Genomic DNA, 23,381 nt, shown 5'->3' on the forward strand with positions numbered 1-23,381 from the left:
ACGGGTTGCAGAAGAAACCCTTACTGTGGTTTCTCAGTTTGTTTCCTAGTGCCGGTTTGAATTTCCTTCGGTTTGCACTGTAAAACCGAGTTGGAGGTTGTTCCTCCCCATATTTATGTATGGACCATATGCCGACACAAAAGAAGAGATTGTAGTTAATTTAAAGTTGCTGAAATCAATGTCCGGAAGACCTAGCTAAGTTTCCTAAATGTCCCAACTTAACTAACCACAGGACTGCCGCATCAAGAATGGGGCAAATAGCACCTTGTGAATTTTTTTTAATGAATAAATAATGATCCACTTCCTACCACCGGCAATTATGATAAGACTGAGTATAAGTTCTTACAACAAATAGTGTAGAAATCATAATTTCTACTTGATTCAAACCACTTCTTCTATAAAATTTGAATCTTTTTTCTTCAGACGGATTTGTGCCATTTGACCTAGTGATAAAATTTTCAACTGGCTTTTATTAAAAATATTCACCATAGTGAGAGTTTATTATATCAACTATTCCTTTATGGGAAACCCTTGTGCCTTGTCACTCTGTTTCATAATATTTCCTGTGGAAAATTCAATCCTTCATTCAGGAAAAGTCTGAGCAATATTTCTCATGGAAATCCGTACTAAACTGCAACCCAAGAAATGAAATTGACACTGAGCAGCCCGTGAAGCCGGCAGACACATGCAGTGCACTGTTGTGTTCCCGCCTCTTATTTCTGTAACCAGCAGGGAAATTTGTATCTCAAGAAATAGACATAAACAATTTTCAGGACCTGAGCACACAGTTTCCCTTTCAGGGTTTAGTGGGCTTCCATTTAATTCTATGAGAAATGTTTAAAACAACAGGAAAACAGCTGAGATAGGGTTTAAAATAACTTTTATTTCAGTGAAAATAAAGCCAACTGACTGTTATCATTTTTACTTTATTTGATCTCACTCTCTTACTTTACCTTCCCAACCTCCTCCACAAAATGATGGTGAACATCCCCTCCTGGGTCAGAAATCTAAGTAGAAATTACCAATTACATTGAGGTGTGCTTTGTTGTTTTATTTTTCAAAACAACCAAGTTTCTTTCATATGATTTAATAATTAAGATCAGAAACAAAGTCTACTCAATAAATGGTAGACAACACATGTCGTCATAGCTGCTCATCAGGTTTGGCCCCACGTTACACACTTTTACATGGACATGTGCCATGTGCTGTCATGGGAAACGGTGAGTGGGGACAGGGCCTCTGCTCTCACAGGGCACACAGCCTGGTTGGGCAGGCGGTGTTCAATCATTGCCCTTTTGTCTTTAATATACTTACAAATTATGGGAAATGCTATTTAAAAAGAACAAAATGAGTCACTGAAAGTGAAAAATACAAGGACAGTATTTAGGCTGAGGGAAGACAGGGAATCTCTTTGAAGATCTGACACTCCACTGAGACCCAAAGGACAACTCTGGCACTGAAGGTGAAGGGCAGGGACACACTGATAAAGGGCTGAAATCCAGAATATACCAAAATTTCTTTACACTCAACAAGAAGGATGAATAACCTGATTAAAAAATGAGCAAAATGCCTGAACACACACCTCATCAAAGAAGAAATCTGGATGCCAAAGAAGCCTTTGGAAAGATGCTCCACAGCACCTGTCATCAAGGGGATGCAGACTGAAACAGCGAGATACCACTGCACACCTGTCAGAACTGCCAAAATGCAGAACACTGACAGCACCGAATGCTGGTGAGGATGTGGAGCACCAGAAATTATAATGCATTGTTGGTGGGAATGAAAAATGGCCCAGGTACTTTGGAAGACGGTCTGGCAATTTTTTACAGAGCTAGACGTAATTCTAACATATGATCCGGCAACTGTGCTCCTTGGTGTTTACTCGATGAAATGGAAACTTATGTTCACACACAAATCTGCATACAGATGTTAATAGCAGCTTTATTCATACTCAACAGGATTCAGAAGCAACTAAGCTCTTCTTCAGTAGGTGAATGGATAAATAAACTGTGGTCCCGCCAGAAAATGGACTATTATTTGGTGCTAAAATGAAATGAGTTATCAAGGAATGAAAAGACATGGAGGAACCTTAAATGCATATTACCAAGTGAAAGAAGCCAATCTGGGAAGTTTCAGCAACTGTCTGATTCCAACTGTATGGTGTTCTGGGAAAGGGAAAAACACAGAGACTGAAAGATCAGTGGCTGCCAGAGGCTAGAGGGGAAAGAGCAATGAATGAGGTGCAGCACGGAGCATTTTAAGGTCACTAAGACACACGACTCTGTATGATGCTGTGATGGTGGATACATGTCATTGTACATCTGTCCAAACCCACAGAGTGCACAACACAATGTGTAAATCCTAGTGTCAACTATGGGCTATGGGTGATGATGACATGTCAGTGTAGGTTCACCCATTGTCACAAATGTACACTCTGGTGCAGGTGTCAATATTGAGGAGGCTGTGGGGGCAAACTGCAGTTCATACACCCAATCCAGCCCCAGCCACCGCTGTTAATAAAGCTCTATGGGTGTGTGGACTATCTGGTTGTTCTGGCATCTAAACAGTAGAGCTGAGCAGCTGCACCAGAGATCAGGAGGTTTTCAGACCCTGAAATATTTACCCCCAAGCCCTTGAAAGGAAAAGTCTGCTGAGCCCTGTTCTAAATGAATCAAGATTCACCCTGATGAGGCAGGACAGCAGGGCCCAAACCAGGCATGGTTAATGGGGCTGAAGCAATGTTTTAGTTCCAACACATTTGCTGAAGTCCTGCAAGTCCAGTGACAGACTGTAGCCAGGAAGCGTCTGCAGGAGGAGTCGGGAGCAGGCCTTCCCGCCAGGCTCCGGGATGCCGGGGGCCGCGTGCCGCACGGGGGCCACCCGCTTGAAGAAGGTGGACTTGCAGTGGAAGCCGATCAACTCGTAGAGCTCGGAGAGGATGCTGCACGGCTGAATTTTCTCCTCGGAACGCTGAAGCACAAGGAGAAAAGCAACAAGCATCTGAATGAAACACGTAAGTGAAAAAAGACCCATAAAAATGGTTTTCCCTTAAAACAGAGACCCGATGACACAGGAAGGAAGAGGAAGGCTGACTTAGTGCACTGATGGGACCGGATGCAGAAACGCAGGGAAGCAGCACTGTGCAGACACTCCAGACCCCCTCTGGGCCCCACCTCTCCGCATTCCACCTGTCCCTTTACTAGAAAAGCCCGTATTCCCTGAAATAGAGGAATCTGCTACCTAAACATGGGACACAGAGAAGGGAAAGAGGAAAAGGAAGGGAAAGTAAAGGAACAACAGTTCATCTAGACCCTAGGGTCTGGGCGGGACTTTCACCAAACACACAACTTCTCAAAGCACAGAGCGCACAGGGAGAGGCTGACAGAGTGATTGCGACTTCTGCTCCTAAAGCACCCAGCTACCTGTCAGCACACGCTGCGCCCATTACTGAATCATTACAATCATCTCAGAAACAACTACTACCCCGGCTCACAGGCAAGGAAATCTGAAACTCGGGGAGGAATTATTATCATCCTGGACAAAGTCCCACAGCCCAGTAGTCTCAGAGCCTCCGGCAGACCCTGGGCTAAAATGCTCCTCATCACCACGGGCCCTGAGACTCAGGCTGAGGCCACGTCAGGTCTGCACGGGCCCAGAGCACAGTCTGTGGGACAGGGAATGCTCCCACTCGAAGTGCCAGGTCAAGGCCCTCAGGAACTTGTGTAATGAAACCAAATCCCCAAACTCATTTCCAACCCACTGCCCTGTCCGGGAGGACTGCTCGGCACAACTGCGCTGTCACCTGTGCACAGGCTGAGCAAGGGGCCCAGACAGTGATGTGACATCCCAGTGGAAGTGGCTCGGAGACCACTTCATCACAGGACAGATTCTCCCGGCTTCCAACGTTAACTCTCCATTCCATTTCCAACTGGAAAGTAAGTTTAGACTTGTTTTCCTCTCTTAGAAACAAAGAGAGCGGTAACATCAGAGGGAAACTCAAGACAGAGGAAGAGTCTCCTGGTCATTTGCAAGGATAGGCCGGGGAGGGAACAGAGACAGGGATCAGAAAGACCCGTGTTCCAGTCCAAAGTCTGCACGTCACTCGCTTTGACAGTTTCCTTTTTAATACAGGTGATAAAATCTAAATATGATTTTTGGGAAAACTAAATGAAATAACGTATTCCACTAGCATAGGTGTAAAATCCTCCATGAGTGTTCCAGAAATGGACGTGATCGTGGTTAGTTACTGTCTGCCAATTCTTGTGTTCTCAGCTCACATCACCCAACCAGAGATGTGCGAGAGATTGCCTCACCAGCCAGCAGCCTTCTCCAACTTGGAAACTTACAGTGTCCGAAGAGCAGGCAGTGTTGGATGCTTTGCGGCACTCTGGAGGTAGCACTCCAGTGATGACTTTAAAAAGCTGGGGAGAATTTAGGGGACCATACAGTTCAAATACAGAGTACTCATTCCATGTCTACAAATATTCATCTCTAGCCATGATGAGTAAGAGAGGAAATACATATTCAAACATACATCATTTTCCCACATAAGTGCATCAAAACAATTTGGAAAGAGTGTAACTTTCTTCTCTAGATCACACAGCGGGGATTACAAGGTTTGTACTGACAGCCCTACTTGTAAATCATCTGCAAACGTAACTGGGTCCACTATCAGTCATCATAATTTGAAGGGAATGTTAGAAAAGAAAAAAGCCAAGCTAATACTCTCCAATCTTTTGTTTGGTTACGATGTCACAGAGGAGATGGACAGCTCAATAAGGAACCACTCTGCCGTGATCACGGAGCCGGGGAGCGGGATGTGCGGCAAGATGTATGACGCAGCCGCAACTGTGCCCATGATTCTAGGCAGGTACCCAAAGTCACCTTGACAAGGTGTGAAACGTTTATGCCCACGTCCTCATAACCTGACATGTATTAAGGAGAAATGGAAACTTATAAACGGCCAATACCCTTGGTGGATACACCGTCCAAAGAGCAAAGTCACAGTTTGACAACTGGCCATCCCGGTACCTTGGGATTCATTCTTGAAGAACCTTAAAAACCACTCCTCTGCCCTCAAGAAGTGCTGCCTACTAGTCCTATCTTTGGCTCATGGATACCACATGTTGAAGTGAACTTCAATGTCTGCACAGATTTGACTGTCTTTCTCCAGGTTCACTTGTCCATTCTGAAGAGGCCTGAGCTAAGTCCAAATTCCTTAAGATTAATTCCCTCCAGTGACAACTCAACGAGCCTGTAATTACAAGCCAACTGAACAGGACTGTCCTCAGCGAAAAATGTCACCAACCCTTCACTGCTTTCTTAAACTCCTCTCCTGGTTAATTGCAACATACTAACACCACCCTCCACCAAGTTCCCCAACTATGTCAAATAGAAAGTAAGGTCCATAAAAGAGGAGACAACTCCATAGTCACCTTTGAATTCCTAGCATAAAGTAATGTCAATAAATAGAACTATGATTATGGCTTCTTTCCTTTAAAACCTTTCTGGTTATTTAAATGAGACCATGGAAGGGAGGTGTTTGAGTCCAGTATCTTGATCCAGAAGACTCTGGAGGCCTTTTTCAGAATGGCTGTCCACTGATTCATTCAAAACACACCTTCTCTTTCCGGGAGGAGCTGTGATTTTCTGCCATGGGTTTGTGGTCACTCTCATGCCAGAACAGCTTTAAACTAAATCCTTACTTTGGATATGTTATTTTTCCCGCTTCCAAAAAATTTTACTTTCCTTACTTCCTTGCCTTGAGGAATGCTTTTATTCTTTTCTTTCTAATTCAACCTTTTATAAAGCAGGATTCTCAGGATGTGTTTGGCCTTATATAAGAACAGCCATCCAACTCCCAGTGTGAGAGGACACAGGCTCACCTCCTGCCCTCCTGCCAGGGCAACTGAAACTCAGTTCAGGAGCCAACCGGCACCCCAGGGCTTCTAAGGCTCACGTATCTCCCAGAATCCCTGCTTTCTGGTTTGTCTTGGCTTCTGAGAATTTCCCCTCACTTTCTTGACAATTAGCTGTGCAGCTTGAAAGATGAGGAAGGAAGGTTTTATTTCTTAATCAGAATTTAAAGGAACTTATGTAATGAAGCTTTTCACGAGTTTCTAGAACCCTCCATTGCTGAGACAGAAAACACACAAGATATTTTCTAAATTTAGCTATCATGTGCATTTTTTCTTTGCTTTTGTTTTGTTAACTGCTAATAGACATTTTTTAATTAAAAAATCAAATAAGGTCCCAAATAAGATAGAAAATTGAAGGGGCAAACAAAATTAAAGAGCAAAGACAGAAAAATGATAAGTACTCTACAAAGTTAATAGAATAAATACACTATGGATCAGACCAGCAATTCTCAGTAACAGCTAATTGAAACCTGACCATGAGGTAAAACGTCTCTCCTGTCAGGAGATGACCAACAGAAAATAGAATTAAATCAACAACCTAAAATTCTAAGTCTGGCGAGGTATAGAAGTCTACCAGCTAAGTGTGTCTTCTTCTGGAAAAGAGGGAGACTCACCAGCTCTTTTCTGTGGAGCCTGAGCCCAGGGGAGGACAGTGAAGTGTGTTCTGTAAGTACCCAATTAGCAAAGTGAGTGATGAATAAAGAGATGTGAGCTTTGATGAGAGATGATACTACTATTCACTTGTCCTGTAAAGTATGTCTTCGCGTTCAGAGATCAATATCTCAGCAGGAAAATGCACAGCCCGGGACCAGACCACTTCTGTGATTGTGACACTGCACTTAGATGTCTCAAGGGCACCTCCAACTCCACCTGCAAAGAGCTAACTTCACGGTGTTCCTCCCATAGCCATCCTGCCCAGGGCCCTTGGTCGGGGGCAAGGTCTCCCTGCCTCTCCCAGCTCAGGCCAATCACTCACAGATGTGACAAGACCCCTCCTTCAGGGGCAAATTTCCTCAGTCAACGAGATCCACCACCCACACCTGTCCTACCAGGTACTCACTGGCACTCCCTCAGCACTGACTCTGTGCTGGGGACCATGCTGCACACTGTGCACATGTTATCTCACTGGATCTACACAGCAGTCCTGGGAGTTCGGTACATCACTGCTTCTATTGATTAGATAAATTGTTTCACTTCCTTGGGTGTGTCATCCAAAGTGACACGGCTACTGAGCCACAAACCTGGGACTGAAAATCACTTGAAAATTGAACACTGCTACACCTCGCAGCCACCCTACTCTGACTCATCACATCACCTCCTGCCGAGCCTTCTAAATGTTTCTAAGCATTCTACAAGACAAAAGTGATCTACGAGAGCATCGCACTAGCCTACTTAAAATCTGTCAATGACGGTCCACTGCTCTTAGGAGAAAGCCCCACCGGGCCTGAGCACAGCCCAACGGCCCGGCATCCACTTTCCCTGCGCGGCCGCGCCGCCTCACCCACCACGCAGCTCTACACGTGCAGCGTCCAGGACAGGGATGCTGACTCCGTACAACCCGGGGCTCGTCTCACTCAAACAATGATCACCCTCTTCAGTGGTTACCTTCTTCAATACTGAATCTCAGAAAAATATTTTCTCTGGATGAATCAATATCTTTTTCCTTACAACTTCCCATCATTGATAATGAGCTCCCCCCAAAAGAGAGAAGACCTAATCCTCAGTCTCCTTATCTGTAAAGTGCAAATAACAGGGAAATATGAGAGGTTTTATTAGAAGTAATATTCATGTGAGGCTGAGGGACAATTCCCAACATACAGTAAGTACTCAATATGTGCTTACTTAATATTAATAAGAATAGATTACATTCCAGCAACCTTAAATCAATGCTTTATGGCTTTGTCTAAAAGACTACCGACAAACTGTTGGACGAACTGTTTTTGAGCAGATCAGCACAAGTGTACTGGGCGAGGTAAGCGCTGACTCCAGTTACAGCTGCAACCAACCAGCACTACAGGGCGGGAGCAGTTTGCTCAAACTCTTACATGTTGCTTGAGCATTTAGTTGTAGTTATTGAATAAAGACAGGTATTATTTACTCAAAGCTCCTGAAACATAAATCTTCAAAGATTGATGCAAATTATGTTTCAAGTACAACACTCTCACTAGAAATTACTTGAAAATTATAGTCTTAGCTCCTCCGCACATCAAAACAGCATTTTCCTAATGTATCTGACTATGTACTCTGAAAGGATTGTTTAAAAGAAATTAAGATGAAGCCATCCTGAATAAGATCTCAGTATCATCTACACAAACCCCACCCAAAGGTCTCATTTCTCACTTCCACATAGGTGTTCAGATGGCTTAAGCTGGGTCTTGGTTTCTTATGACACGGGGGTGGGAAGAATTGTGGATAGATCAATGTAGCAAATATAAACCTAGTGTATTTGCTATGTAGGAATCCTAGAAATAAATAAATTGATATATATAGTCCCACCCTTATGAAGCTAAGCCGTTCCATTTACAACTGCATAAAAAATAAAATGAGAGATACATTTAACAAAAGTTTACAAGATTTGTACATTGAATATTTTGAAGTATCACCAAAAAAATTTTAAAATATCTTCATATATGGAAGGCATCCCATGATCATGCAATGGTAGAAAATATTGTTAAAAATGTTAAGACTTCCCAAAGTAATCTACATATTTAATGGAATCCCTATCAAAATTCCAGCTGACTTCTTTGCAAAAATTGAAAAACTGATCCCAAAATTCATATTGAAAGCAAGGGACCCAGGTCAGCCAAAACAATCTTGAAAAAGAAGAGCAAATTTGGAGGACTCACTCAAAGGTTACAGCAAATCTATAGCACTCAAGTCATTATGCTTCTGTCATAAGTTTGGATGCAGAAATCTATGAGACACAATAAAAAATCCTGGGGGGAATCTTACATTTACAGTCAGTTTTCCAGAAATGTGCCAACAACACTCCATTGAAAGTATAGTCTATCCAACAAATGGAGCAGAGACACCTGGGTATCTGAAGGCAAAAGAATGAATCTGGAATCTGGACCCCGTATTTTATATAACAAATATTAATTCAAAATTGATCACAGACAGAAACGTAAAAACTAAATATATGAACTTTCTAAAAGAAGACATAGTATGAATCTTTGTGGTCATAGGATAGGCTATGGCTTCCTAGATACAATACCAAGAGCACAAGTGATAAAACAAAATAGATAAAATGGACTTCATCAAATTAAAATCATTTGTTACAAAGGACAACATCAAGAGTGTGAAATGAAAGGGGAAAGGGGTAGCTCAAATGATAGAGTGCGTACTAAGGAAGAAAAACAAAATGAATAAATCTAATTACCTCCCCTATAAAGAAATTGTTTTAATGTTTAAAAAAATTAAAGTGAAATGACAATCTGCAGAATAGGAGAAAAATCTTGCAAAGCATACATCTAATAAGAGACTAGTATCCAGGATATAAAACAAATGCTTACAACTGAACAATACAAAGAAAATCGACCCAATTTTTTAATTTGCCAAGGATTTAAATAGATACACAATTGGCCAATAAGCATCTGAAAAGATGGTCAGCATCACTAGCGAAATCAAAATCAAAATGAGATCTCATTTTAAACTCACTAGGATGGTTATAATCAAAACATGGACAATAACAAGTGTCAATCAGGAGGCAGAGAAATGGATACCCTCAATATGCAGCCGTTGGAAAGGGGCAATGGTGCAGCTTCTTTGGAAGAGCCCGATGTTTCCTCAAAAGGTTAGAGTTATGTGGCTGAGCAATTCCACTCCTACATGTAGAGTCATCCTTCAGTGTCCTCGGGGGGTTGGTTTCAGGAACCCCCACCCTGGATACCATAATCCAAGGATGATCAAGTCCCTTTGCAATCAGCCATCTTGGTCCATGAAGTGGAAACTACAGATATGGTGGGCCAACTGTACAGCCAACAGAATGGAAATGTATTCTCACAAAAACTTGCACATCAATATTCATAGCAGTATCATTCAGAGTAGCTAAAAGTCACTAAAAATATCCATCCATCAATGAATGGATAAACAAAATTACCAAGAATAGTCCCACAAACTTTTGGTAATTGAATCTTTGACAAAGGAGGTGAGAACATACAATTGAGCAAAGACAGCCTCTTCAGCAAATGGTGCAGGGAAAACTGCACAGCTGCATGTAAATCAATGAAGTTAGACTACCCCCTCACAACATACAAAAAAATGAATTCAAAATGGCTTAAAGACTAAAAATTGTAGACAAGACACTATAAACCTCTTAGAAGAAGACATAGGCAAAACATCTGACATATATCTCAACAATATTTTCCAAGAGCAGTCTACTATAGCAATAGAAATACAAGCAAAAATATACAAGTGGGTTCTAATTAAACTTACAAGCTTTTGCACAGAAAAGAAAACAAAAATTAAAGCAAAAAGACAACCTATGGAGTGGGAGAAAATAGTTGCATTAAATGAAAGTGACAAGGGCTTAATTCCCAGAATATGTAAACAGCTTTTACACTTGATAAAAAAGAAAAACAAACAATTCAATCCAAAAATGGGCAGAAGACCTAAAGAAACATTTCTCCAATGAAGACATACAAATGGCCAATAGGCACATGAAAAAATGCTCAATATCATTATCAGAGAAATGCAAATCAAAACTGCAAACAAGTATCACCTTTCACCAGTCAGAATAGCCATCATTCAGAAGTTCATAGACACTAAATGCTGGAGAGGCTGTGGAGAATTGGGAACACTCCTACACTGTGGTGGGAATGCAGTTTGGTGGAGCCATTGTGGAAAACTGTATAGAGGTTCCTCAAAAGACAAAACCTTGGGGGCCCAGATGACACAGCAATCCCACTCCAGGGCATATATCCGAAAGGAAATGTAATTCAAAAAGACAGTTTCACCCCAATGTTCACAGCAGCATTATTTACAATATCAAGACATGGAAACAACCTAAATGTCCACTGACAGACGACTGGATAAAGAGGTTGTAGTATATATGTCCAATAGACTACTATTCAGCAATAAAATAATAATAAAATAATGCCATTTGCAGCAATATGAATGGACCAGGAGAATGACATTCTAAGTGAAATAAGCCAGAAAGAGAAAGAAAAATACCATATGAGATCGCTCACATGTGGAATCTAAAACAAAAAAAAAAAACAAAAACAAAGGAACAAAAAGATAAACTTATCTACAGAACAGAAACAGACACAGAGACATAGAAACCAAACTATGGTTACCAGAGGGGAGAGGGTGTGGAATGAATAAATTGGGAGTTCAAGATTTGCAGATGCTGAGTATGTATACAATAAACAGCAAGTATATACTGTATAGCACAGGAGAATATATTTAATAACTTATAGTAACTTATGTTTAAAAAGGATATGAAAATGAATGCAGGTATGTTCCTATTTAACTGAAGTTTTGTGCTGTACACAAGAAACTGATGCAACACTATAAACTGACTAGACTTCAATGAAAATATTTTTAAATAGACCAAAAACGAAAAAAAAGGAAAAGGATATTATCAAACAAAAAGAATAATGTACTGATTCAGGCTACAATATGAATGAACTTTGAAAATTTATGCTAAAATAAGCCCGTCACAAAAGGGCAAATAGTGCCCTTTAAGGTGAACTGTATCTAAGCATTTATTGTACTACTCCTGTAAATTTTCCGGAGTTTTGAAGTCTATCAATACCAAAATAAAATGTATTATTCATTAAAAACTTAAAACCCTTCCTCACAGGAGGGCTTTAATTATTAAATGCAGAAAAGCATGTAAAACTCTTGGAACAACAATTTTCACGTCCACACACAGTCACTGCTGTCACTGCCACTCAGAGTGTGGTGCCAGCGCTGGTGAGATCTGCCTCCACTCGCTCCCCTGCAGAAAGGAGTGAAGGCCTGAGCTCTGACAGGCAGGGTGAGCGTGAACCTGAGTCATACACAGCCACGTTCCAGACTCTGCGTTACCCAACTTTCTTATACAAACTGCAACATGTAATGTAAACACTCTAGAGGGATGTATCTTACAACACAGGGAATACAGACAATGTTTTACAGTAACTATAAATGGAGCATCTATTGTACACCTGAAACATATATTTTAAATCAGCTATGTCTTTATTAAAAATTAAAAAATAATTTAAAAATGTTATCCCTTTAATATTCAATTTGGTTTTTAATTAACTACTAAACAGCTTAGAATATATAAAAGCATTTAAGTGTGATGTTTGTTTACATATTTATTTACTTCAGCCTCCTGCTAAAAGAGAAATTAAACAATTTTTTAAACACAGCTTAACAACCATAACAACAAAAAGGCAAAACTGAGAGTGAAGAGAAAATGGAGATTCAATACTTAAATGAAACCAGGGGGAGGTAAACTCATAAAAATGGATTCCATGAAGTCAGGGCAAGTGTTAAAGGCCGACTAGAAATTCAGCTGTAAGATTCTTGGCAGCTAAAGCAAAAAGAAAAAGATGATGGGGCAGGTGGTAGAGCGTGTGCTTAGTGTGAACAGGGTCCTGGGTTCAAGCCCCAGGGCCTCCACTAACAGATAAATATACCTAATTACCTACCCCCCAAAAGAGCCCCAAAGAAAAGAAAAAGAGAAATTTCTTTCCAAAAAAATCCTGATATTAAATTTGGATTAAATACTTTAAAAATAAAAGGAAAATAGAAAAGATGAGTGACACTGTGAACAAAAACCCCAGCTGGGCTAACAAGCTAAGTCACAAATCTAAGTGTGATAAGTGTCGGTTTACTGATCTAAGTTTTGCTGGGCTAACTCGTAAATCTGAAGTTCAGTGTCAGTTTACTGGGCTAACAAGCTAACTCGTAAATCCAAGGTCAACAATTGTCAGTAACGTGATCTGTTCCAAATTGATAAGCTTCAGTGTACTGATTCCTTGCTTTTTGTTGTTTGAGCCTTATTGGCTAAAAGCCCCATACTTGTAATTAACCCTATAAAACCTCATGTGCACGTCTTGGATGTGCTCAGGGCTTGGGAACAGAAGCCCCTCTGAGCCCGCTGGCATAATAAATCTCAGTACTCCCACCCTCTGAGTGCTGCTTATTTCTTGGCTGGCCTGTTGTTTCCGTAACAACACAAGCGATAATGCCCGTGAGATAAATCTGCAATGGCTGCTGGCAGGTCCCCATGTCTCATGTGGGAAAATCTGAAACATATTTCTCACCACTCAGAGTCATCCTCAGCCCACCCCACATCTCCCGCTGTTAAATGCAGGAACACACGCAGGGCCCGGCCTTTGCTCTCTCTGTGTCATCACAGTGAGACAGGATGGAAGGGGGCAGAACAAGCCATTCAAGAAAGACCACAGCAATTAACATCAAAATGGTGGAGAATTCAACCCCCAATAGGTCTTGAGGCTCAGGATGAAGAGATTTAACTTCTAGTAGATCCTGAGCTTCATTATACACCCATTGTAATAGTAACATGGTGAATAACACGGCCCCAGGCACCATGGCCGTCACAAGGCTAGCCACAAAAGGTCAAAGGGTGGAAAATGGCCAACTCCCTGGAATCCCAGCCCCTTGCCCTAAGGCTGGTCCTTCTACTTATTAGCATATGAAACCACGAAGCCCAAGAAAAGGAGCAACACAGAGCCACATCCCAGGAACCCCTCTCTCTACCTCTTCGGAGAAGGCCCACACTATTTCTGTGGAGTGTGTGCCTACTTTTAATCTGAGCATCAAACCCCCATACTTCGTGACGTTTCTCATGCCTGTCAATGTATCTCTCTGAATAAATCTACCTTTACTCAACACTGGCTTGTTCTTGAATTCTTTACTGCATGAAGCCAAGGAACAAAATCTGGTGGGGCACATCCCAGGGGCTCAACGGAAGCCTGGGACACAGCCCTTCTCATGCCCCACATATTTTTTCTTGTATCAACAGGACTGGGATGTGAAGTGAGGTCTGAGGCCCCAGCTAAGGGACAGAAGCAGCCTCCAGGTCTCCAATTGGTGGGCAGCCTCTCCCCCATCAGGGGCCATGGGGTCTGCCTGGTTCTGTGTGTTTTTTTGTTGTGCTGACTCCCCAGTCAGAGAGATTTCTCCTTAGGCCTGGCTCCACAAAACCCTTCTCTCCAAAATACAAGCACATCATGTCACAATCCTCTTGTTCAACCATGAATTGTTCAGCCAACTTTTTCCTTTCCCAGTTAAGTACCTAAATGTCCTCCCTGCCATCCCACCACTTCTTTCTTTTTGAGAACTCTGCACTCCCCACACACCATCCTGAACGCAGGTGCCTTGCTGGCTGGGACCGAGATGTTTCAGTCTCAAACATCCTGAGTCCTTTCTCTTTCCACTTGCTAACTTAAAAAGGCCTTCCTGTGTCTCCCACCGCTCTGATTCTGAACGTCAATAAATGCTCAGGTTACATTCACTCTGTGAATACCTCCCAGGTTTTGGCTAGGTTTCCTTCCCAAGATCTTCATTAAGGAGCTGCATCAAGAAGTTTAAAGGGGCTATTCTTACATTTGAGTGGAGGAGCCTGCAAGAAATTTAAATGGCTTTGAAGAGAGAGTTAACCAGGGACAGAGAGGTCGCAGGTCCTAGTCAACAGTGTCATGAGGCAAAATGTTCTTCAAAGGCTCAGAGTGGCTTCTGAACACGGAGTCGGCAGGGAGGAGGTGACAGGCAGTGAGTGGGGTGAGAGACACAGGGTACGGTCCCCCAGCAGGGGAAGAATTGGTTATTTTCTAGTTTTCCAATTTCTTACTACCTTTTTCTCTTATTGCCACATACCATTTCCTACGAATTAAGCATATCAATGTCAGTCATTTGGGCCACTTGGGAGAAGCTGCATGATGCCATTCACAGGGCTGGGACATGAAAGCCACACCAGTCTAGGTTGAAAGACCAGTGGGGGTATTTCCATGGTAATCACGGGCATGCAGCAAACTCCCCAGCTTCAATGACCTCCTCTCAAAGTTGGCGCCAATAAAACTACCAAGCAAAATGCGTGATGATTCTGGCCAACATCTGTTTATTAGTTAAGTGCCTGTGACACCTGCCACTTAATAGGGAATGAGTACGATCAACGAGGCCCTGTCTACCTGGCCACACGCGCCCTGCCTTCCTGCCTTGGTGCAGCAGCACAGCCTGTTTAGCTGAGATGAGCGCCCCCAGAGCAGCCCCGATGGGAAAGCTCCCAGCTCTGCACGGCCAGACGTGTTCCTTTCCTTCTCAGAGCTGATCACAATTTGCTGTCGTCTGTTTTTATGTTTATCCCTTTTGTAACTGCCTCTCCTCCGGAGATTTTGCTCAAGCAGCACAGGACCAGGTGTGTCTTGTGGCCTGCCGGATATTCTGGGCTGGGAAACAGCCGAGCCCACATCTGGCTCTGGTGCTGAACGGAGAGAGCAGAAGGCCCAGGAGCCCATGCTGAACCGAGGCCCCTGCACACAAAATTATGGTCTGACTTTGGGCAAATTACACAGTCTTTTTTACCCTGAGATTCCTCATCTGTCCATAAAAATAACTGCCCATGGCACACAGAGTTACAAGTATTAAAGGAAATCACCAAATTCACAAAGTAGCCAAGGGGCTACCAGTGCATCCTAAACAGACACATGCTGCCTTTAAGGCTCTGACACACACCAAGCGTGGTGGTCGAACAAAGTGTACACTGCTAAGTGTCAGTGTGTTAAGTGCTTCATGTGTGCTATAATAATCTTCAGAACTTACAACAAGCCCAGGAAGTAACGAATATTATCATGCCCATTTCACAGACTCACCATCAGTTTAAGAGAGGTTACATTCAAGTCCAAGGCGCTATGGTGAGTAAATGGCGATTTCAACCTGAATATGGGCCCAGGCCTGGGCTCCATCTCTGTCCCATCCACCTGACCACTGCCTATGAATTCCACCTGTCCAATACCCAAGTTGAAGCCAGCCAGCTCTTAAATGCAATGTGTGTCACCGTTTGTCAATGTTGGTTCATTACCATAAACAGTTCTCAGAAAGCACTTCAGAAAGGAAAGTTGGACTCACATACCTGCCCACAAAGAAGAAGAATTCTGCCTTGCCTTCTCCTGTAACGTGCAGAAACCCTTCCCATTCACCACCGAATCCTTTTGTATGCTTCCTCCGTGTTCATGTTTACACATGGCTTATTAAAGTAGAAGTTACCTGCAGTAATTCCATCTCGGTTCCATTCCAAGCTTCCAGATTATCCATAATCAGGGTAATACCATAATTTTCTGTGAATGAAAACACTACAAATTGAATGAAAATATTGCAACCATGTCACTAAACAAAGAATGCTGAAAACAAGTCATCAGCGGCTGCCGCCACCCCCCAGTGAAGACAGGCCTGCAGCCATTCACAACGGTGCCCTCTGAGCAGACTCAGAATAAGAAAGGACAGATTACTGGCCCTAGATAGCTAGGTGCTTGTCTAAAGTATATATTCAGTCAGCCCAAATGTTGGCTTCCTCCCATATATTGAAAAGCATTAAATTCATGAACTTGAGATACCTGGCTTTCTTTAGATAACAAGCAATGTTTTATTGTTCTGACTACCTGGTCTTTGTTGTAAAGCTCCTATATAATCCTAGCTTCTCCCCTACTCTTGCGAGCAGTCCCTCAGAGTGTTCTGAGAGGCGGTCATCCTGGCTCGAGTCCTTCTGACAAATAAAACATAACTCTTAATATTCAGGCTGCACGTTTATTTCAATCAAGTCCCAGAATAGACACAACTCATCAATTGTGTAATGGGACACACTGGATCAGGAACCAAAAGAGTGTAGTAGTCCCTAAGAACTACGGCTCCCTCTTTCTTCCTGTCATTATACAATCCCACCAGAACTCATTACTTTGCTGTCTGCTCCTCTGGCAACCAAACTCAGAGAAGAGTCAACTCAGCAGAGCGTCCTGCTGGGGAGAACCCCTGCAGCAGCACTGCAGGCTGCCTGCCCTCCCGCACGCTCTGACGACTGCTAGTGTCCTCCGTGGAAACCAGGCCAACAGAGCTGTTCCCTACAGCTACAAAGTCCCAAATATTAAATAAAACCTTTCATTTTATACTATATGTTACATATATACCCATCTCTGAAAACAGCTTTGCCAGAAGCCCAAATCTTCAACATTAATCTGCAAAGGCAAATCAGGTCCCCAAGGGAAAACAAGTCTTAAGACGATGCTAAGACCTCCAAAGTCCTCTCCACGACCATAAACCAAACTGCCTGCAGGTCTGCAGCTGCAGGAGGCTACATGTCTGCTTTTAAAGCAACCCCTTCCTGCCCTCGGGTGCTACAATGCCCTTCTACGCCCTCCCATCTCAGGGTAAGAGCACCCACTGCAGAACCTTGCAGGGCAGCACTGACAGGACTGGACAATGAGGATCAGAGCTAAACTAAGCCTTCTGATGACACGAGTTGTCACTCGGTCACTTTACAGATGAAGATATATATAGAGAGAGGTGGGGTGTTATTGTTCAAAGTCACACAGATAAAAAGTGACAAAGTCTATAACTCTGCTCCTCCCTCTGGTGTGACGCCCCAACTGGGACAACCACAGGGTTCTTTCGTGCCTGCCTGACCAGTTCTTTCCTATCACTCATGACCCACCACAGGGTCTGAAATTAGCCTGCATTTGCAGCATCTTTTCCCTCCAGTTTCTCAGGAACAAGGCTGTTCGGGCCACTTTATGACTTCCAGGTCCCCGAAATCTCCGTGCTCAGGCTGCTCTTGCCTGTGCATCCGGCCCGCTGCTCAGAGGCTCTTCCTCCCCTGCAGGAGGACGTTTCTACTCTTCAAAGGGACACCCCCTTAGGGGATCCCTCCTCTCGCCCTCAGCTTGGCAGGTGTCCCAGACCACATCGCGAGATGCCCCAATAGGACTGCATCTGCCCAGGTCTGCTAGTCAGACCAGCAGCCTCAGAGCCAGGGATTATGCCCAGGTCACACTGCAAACCTACTGCCCGCCTCACAGACCCCAGCCAGCAGGTCACCTGGAAGTCACAGCAAGTGCCCCACCCAATCCAGAAGCCTCTTCATTTCCCAGCACCACTGATGACTGGTTTCCAAACTTTGGTCAGTTTCGCACAAAACAACACCTTCTACTGTGTAGCGGGTGGTTTTTGCTTCTGCACCCCATTCTTACTGAAAACGTTAAGGGAAACCAAAAAGCCTCTTCTCAACCCTTTTCTGATGATACCCTCCCACCCACAATATACATATGCTCAAGAGATTTGGATCCACGTGATTTTGTTTCCCTTACGATAAGTGGCTCAAAACACTGCGGGATTATTTTTCCTTTGAGGGTATTAGGACTCAGTTTCTCGGCTTTAATCTGTTTTTGTCTTTGTCTTCTTTGTTCCTAGCAGTTGCCACCTCTTACTCCATTCAGCAGCCTCCCTCCCAACTTCTAGTCTAGGAAATCAGCTGTGATGAGGGGCACGGGGGCATTCACAGAAGATGCAACAAAGGCAAAAAGAGGCTATATAATTTGCCAAAGATATCACCTTCAACCCCCAACAGAGTGTGTCATGTCCCTGTGTTTAACTCTTATTCTAAGCAAGTTAACTTTTTGTAGATTATGTTTATAAAGATGAGAAATCAAAATACATACAAGGACACACATCAACTCTAAGATATTCATTAACTCCACTATTTTGTTTCTATTTATTTTATTTGTATTAAAAAATTAAGAACCCCTGCAACCAATATAGCAAAATGTTACTGGGTTTTAAATACAGAATATAGAGGGGTTAAGTGTGTCATTACTCATCCTTATATGTATGTTCACAAGATAAAATTATTTGAAAGTCTCTCTCCCCTCTCCCTACTCACTACTGGCTCTCACCTGAGATCCCAGACCACACATCTAACAACCTTTCACTTTACCCACAGCTGAACTCATCAGTTTTCCCCCAGAAATCCCTCTGCAGCTTTCCCTCCTCAGAACACAGCAGGACCATCATTTAACTCATTAATCCACCCAGAAACCTGGGCCTTACTTCATCCTACCTTCACAGACAGCTTTAAATCTTTCTTTTTACCATCTAAACATGCCTTCAATCTGTTCGCTTTTACCCACTATCCTACCGCTCAAGTGGAAGCCACCAACACTGCCCACCTGGACTCACGAGTCTCCCAAGTGGCCCCACAGCCACTCTCCCCTACTTGAGACAAATGGGATTGTGTCACTCCCATGCTTTTTGGGCTCTTTTCAGACCCACTGTTCATAGAAGAAACCCCAATTTCTTCACCTTGTGAAGGTGTTTGCCATGAAACTGTCAGCTCATGGAGGGCAGGGCACGCCCTCTCCCCTCAACCCCACTCTCTGGCAGAGCATCAGCTTGGGAGGACCCGCTGAGCTACATCAGCCTGTATCCTAAACCTGGTCTTGGGTTCTTAGCAAACTGCTTCACTTATCCATACATATCCAAGGTAGATAAGAAAGATTTTAGATGTTGAGCTAGACTATTCATTTGGGGATTTTGCACTGGCAACCTGCAAGTATATGTTCTAATGTTTGTGTCTTGTTAAAACCACACACAGATTAAAGGAGTATTTGTGGAATGTCTTCGGAGTAAAAGGGTTCTGTACTTTTACAGATTTTATGTTTTATAACATGAATAACCCGGACAGGATCACAAATGGAACCGCCTCACAAGTGACAGAAGACAGGTGAGATGCATATAGCAACAGGTCACAAAGATGGTAAGAGCAAAGTTGTTTCTCCAAACCCCAAAAAAATTCCTCCAAGAACAGAAAACTCAGAATTTTGAAAGTAAAATACTATCATATAAGGAAAGAAAATAAATAATCCTCTTCATCAGGGTTTCAAGATCTGACTGCAGAGTTATTAGCAGGCTATACTGAATCCTAGCACAGAAAAATCAGATGGACTACTGGTGAGTAAGTTCCAGGAAAACGGCAGTAATTCCTCCACTTGAAAGAGGACACACACTCACTTGTTCAAGGTGATTGCAAACAACATTCTGCAGAAATTCAGAATATTCAGGCACCGCTTCTAGATGGTGATGACACGGAAGGATGGCTTGGATGCATGCTTCTAACTGAGTCACCGGCATTCTTACACTGCAGGGGGAAACGGAGGCCCTCAGCCAAGAGCAGAGATGTTCCTGTCATGTATCCCAGGTCGTGCCTCGGGGACTCAGTGTCCTGTAGCAGTCCGGCCCCAGGCGAGGACCAGCAGCGTGGCCCACCCAAGCAGGAAGGGCACTGTGCTTGAGAAAGCCCACACCAGATGGGAGCAAGAGTGGCTGGTGGGGTTTTGTGAACCTATGAATGCTCATAGAAAAACACCTGCATACATTCAAGTGATACAATTAACGGTAGCATTCTTTTTAACAAAATTTCAAATGTCAGTGGTAATTTTACCATTCCTTTTCTCTTGTCCCCTGCACTCTGAGACAGGCTTAGGTTCTCTCACACTTGCAGCTCTGATGCAATAGTTGTGAAGTTATTTTACTTTACTGCAAGTGTCTTCGCTCCACGTGTCACTGTGACTGTCGTCTCTTAACACAGTCAGATATCTTCCTGGATCTCTCCATGAGTTCCTTGCTCCTGCTTCTCAGATCCTGAGATAAAGAACAGGTGAAGGCACATGACTGGAAAAGTCAATGTGGACTTGAGCAAAGTCCTCAGTGACCCCCTAGGTGAGTGTTGACCACCCCTTAGCTTCGATTCTCAAAGTTCTGCCCAGGGTGACATCCAGACAGGAGGGAGTCCTGGGCCCAATTAAAAGCTGTGTGGCTTGGGTGCGGGGAAAGTTGCAGGAGCTAGTTCCATAGCCGGGACCCTCCACACCTCTGCTCCTCTCTCTCCCGAGGCCCCGCTGCCAAGTCCCCACGCTCCCTGATATTCTGTCCTTCTCTTCTACTCTACTTCAAGCGCTTTTCCTCTTCCTTTATTCCCTGATTATCTGCAGCTGGAGAGATTTTTCCATCACAAAATCTGAAAAAATTTCCTGCAGCTGAAAAAGAGGTGCCAGAGGTCAATGCGCATATGGTGGTTCCTGAATAGAGCCCCTGGTTAGGGGGACCCTCACCAACACTCACGGGACATCAGGTATGTTACAGGGTCGACCACCCCCAACAAGAGTTTGCTGTGACCCCAAGGCACGCACAGCATCCCTGCTCACTAAAGTGTAGTTGTAATCCGTTATTAAGAAGCAAAAATAAAAAAAATTTCTCATGTTTCTTACTAAAATTATTTATGAGTTAGAAAAAGAAATTGTAAAAGAAAAGAACAAATTTGACTCCATGTTAGATGTGTTCGTTTGGCTTTAAACCTGTACCTTGTTTTCTAGGCTCCGACTTGATATCTCTGCACCTTTTGTGAAAAAAAGTTGCCTTTAGCCTGAAATATCCAGGACAGCCTATTCTCCGGGCTCTGATCTTTAAGGATATTAGCTCTTCTACACTTATGTACAGATGGCAAGTGGCAAAATAGATAATAACCTTTCTTTTATTTGGAGGTTTTACGGGGGCACCTTAATTTGACCCACCATGGACAGCTGCAGGAACAAAGGATTCCAAGGACAAACAATTCGTACAGCGAGAAGTTTGCAACAACCAACCACATCCCCGCCGCTTTTTAGTATAAAAGGAGACTGAATTCTGCTTTGGGGAAGAGAGTTCTACTGGATATCAATATGCCATTTTCTGGGTCTGCCAGATTTTCAAATGAAGTCACTATTCCTTACTCCAACATCTCATCTCCCCATTTATTGGCCTGTCATGCAGCAAGCAGAACGAGTTTGGACTTGGTAACAAAATGACTGCATTAGAGGTAGTATGTCTCCACTGTTTCCTCATTTCCAGTATGTCACAACCTATCAATTTTATATGCTGTTTAACAACATGACAAAGACCTATTACAAGGAATTGATTCCACAGAAATAAAATTATTTCTACTCCCTCAAGACTTTTTTCTTTTCTATTTTATTTTGTTTTGCTTATTGAAAAGAAAATAAAAGTCAAATCATTTTATTTCATGTATTTTTATAGCTACATAATGTAAATACTACAAAAATATTTAAATTGCAATAAAACTTGTTAATATATTTGTATAATGATATATAAACAATCAATGCAGATTAGGAAAGGAGTAGATATTTACTAAAAATCTACTGCACATCCAGTCTTTTACAAGCATATCCTGGAATATAAGCTCTATTATCCAGGGGTCCCCCACCCCCATTCTCACTGCCGATTCCCTTAGTAATCAACTACCAAGGCACCAGCATAGAACCATGCGATCGCTATTTTAGGTATAAATGAATGAATTAGCTCATTCAATTCTAAAACAGAAACCTTAAAATAAATACTGAACTTATTTACAGATAAACAAATTTGGACACAAAAAAGTACAGTTTCTCCCCCAAGACACAAAGATAATAATTGGTAAAGGCAAGATTTGAACTAATCTGCCTGATTATAAAGCTAAGGTGGAAATCCCCTTCGACTGTGTAGGTCCAGCAGCACAGCCCATCACCCTATCTTTGTTCAGATCTGGCTTTAGACAGCCTGAGACAGCACCCCATTCCTATGGAACTCGAGGGGAAACGATAACAATAAGGATTTTATATTCAGTAGTTTCTTAGGTCTCAATTATATAAAGTGTCAGCAGGTCAGCAGAAAACTCTGGGAAATATGAGTGGGTCCAGAGCTTTTCGCTGATAAGAAACTCAATCTATCAGGACAGAGTGACCTTCCCATGAGTGGCCTCATGAACATAAATTAAGGCAGCTGAAATGAAAACTAGCAAGAACATGGAAGTGAAGCAGGAAGGATCCCTACTATCCCCTGCCCAGTTGCCTCTTCACCCGCGTGGACAAGATGGCAGAAGACCCAGGTTCTTGTCTAAGTTACAACATCATGGATTCTCACCCATAAAATGTTGCAACTCTATGCTGTCTTAAGTCCTTTACAACTAAAATATGATGACACCAATATCTCAGCGGAATGTCTATGTCTCCACTTTCTCTCTTCTATTAGGAGACTATATCTATGGCCACAAACAGAAATTCAATTAAAAACACCATGCACGAAGCCTGGTGAAAGTCTGTGTAAGAGACATTGTTCTCACTCTCTGTGAATGAAAACTCAGAAAAAGTGGACCTTCTCCCTCTGTAAGTGGGAGGTAGACAGATTGTGTGTGTGTGTGTGTTTGCACGCACATGTGTGTGTGTAAATCATATAAAATATATTCTGGGATTTGCACAGTTTTTTTTATGATACTATCATTTCATGAGGATGAGCCAACCTTTAAAGTAATTTGAATCTATTTTTCTGAGAGGCTCTTTTGGTGGAGGATGGGAAAGGGGAAAGGAAAGGAGGAAAGAAGTAAATGAAGCAAAGCTGTAAGAATACTGCTAGGGAAAGGCAAGACATTAATTT

General features: G+C 42.8%; 1 protein-coding gene across 1 annotated transcript in view; it reads right to left on the bottom strand.

The window, feature by feature from the left end:
• Window positions 1-2,443: 2,443 nt before the first annotated feature.
• Window positions 2,444-23,381, bottom strand: part of LOC140694991 (trafficking protein particle complex subunit 9-like) — a 33,362-nt gene continuing 12,424 nt past the window's right edge. Inside the window, exons 5-8 of the mRNA XM_072957979.1 lie at window positions 20,359-20,558; window positions 19,929-20,055; window positions 16,140-16,210; window positions 2,444-2,970 (exon numbers count right to left, since the gene is read on the bottom strand). Coding sequence (XP_072814080.1) covers window positions 2,722-2,970; window positions 16,140-16,187 — 297 coding nt within the window. The 5' untranslated portion in view covers window positions 16,188-16,210; window positions 19,929-20,055; window positions 20,359-20,558 and the 3' untranslated portion in view covers window positions 2,444-2,721. The remainder of the gene's footprint in view (window positions 2,971-16,139; window positions 16,211-19,928; window positions 20,056-20,358; window positions 20,559-23,381) is intronic.

This window comes from Vicugna pacos, unplaced genomic scaffold, assembly GCF_048564905.1.
Source record: "Vicugna pacos unplaced genomic scaffold, VicPac4 scaffold_117, whole genome shotgun sequence".
Taxonomy (NCBI): domain Eukaryota; kingdom Metazoa; phylum Chordata; class Mammalia; order Artiodactyla; family Camelidae; genus Vicugna; species Vicugna pacos.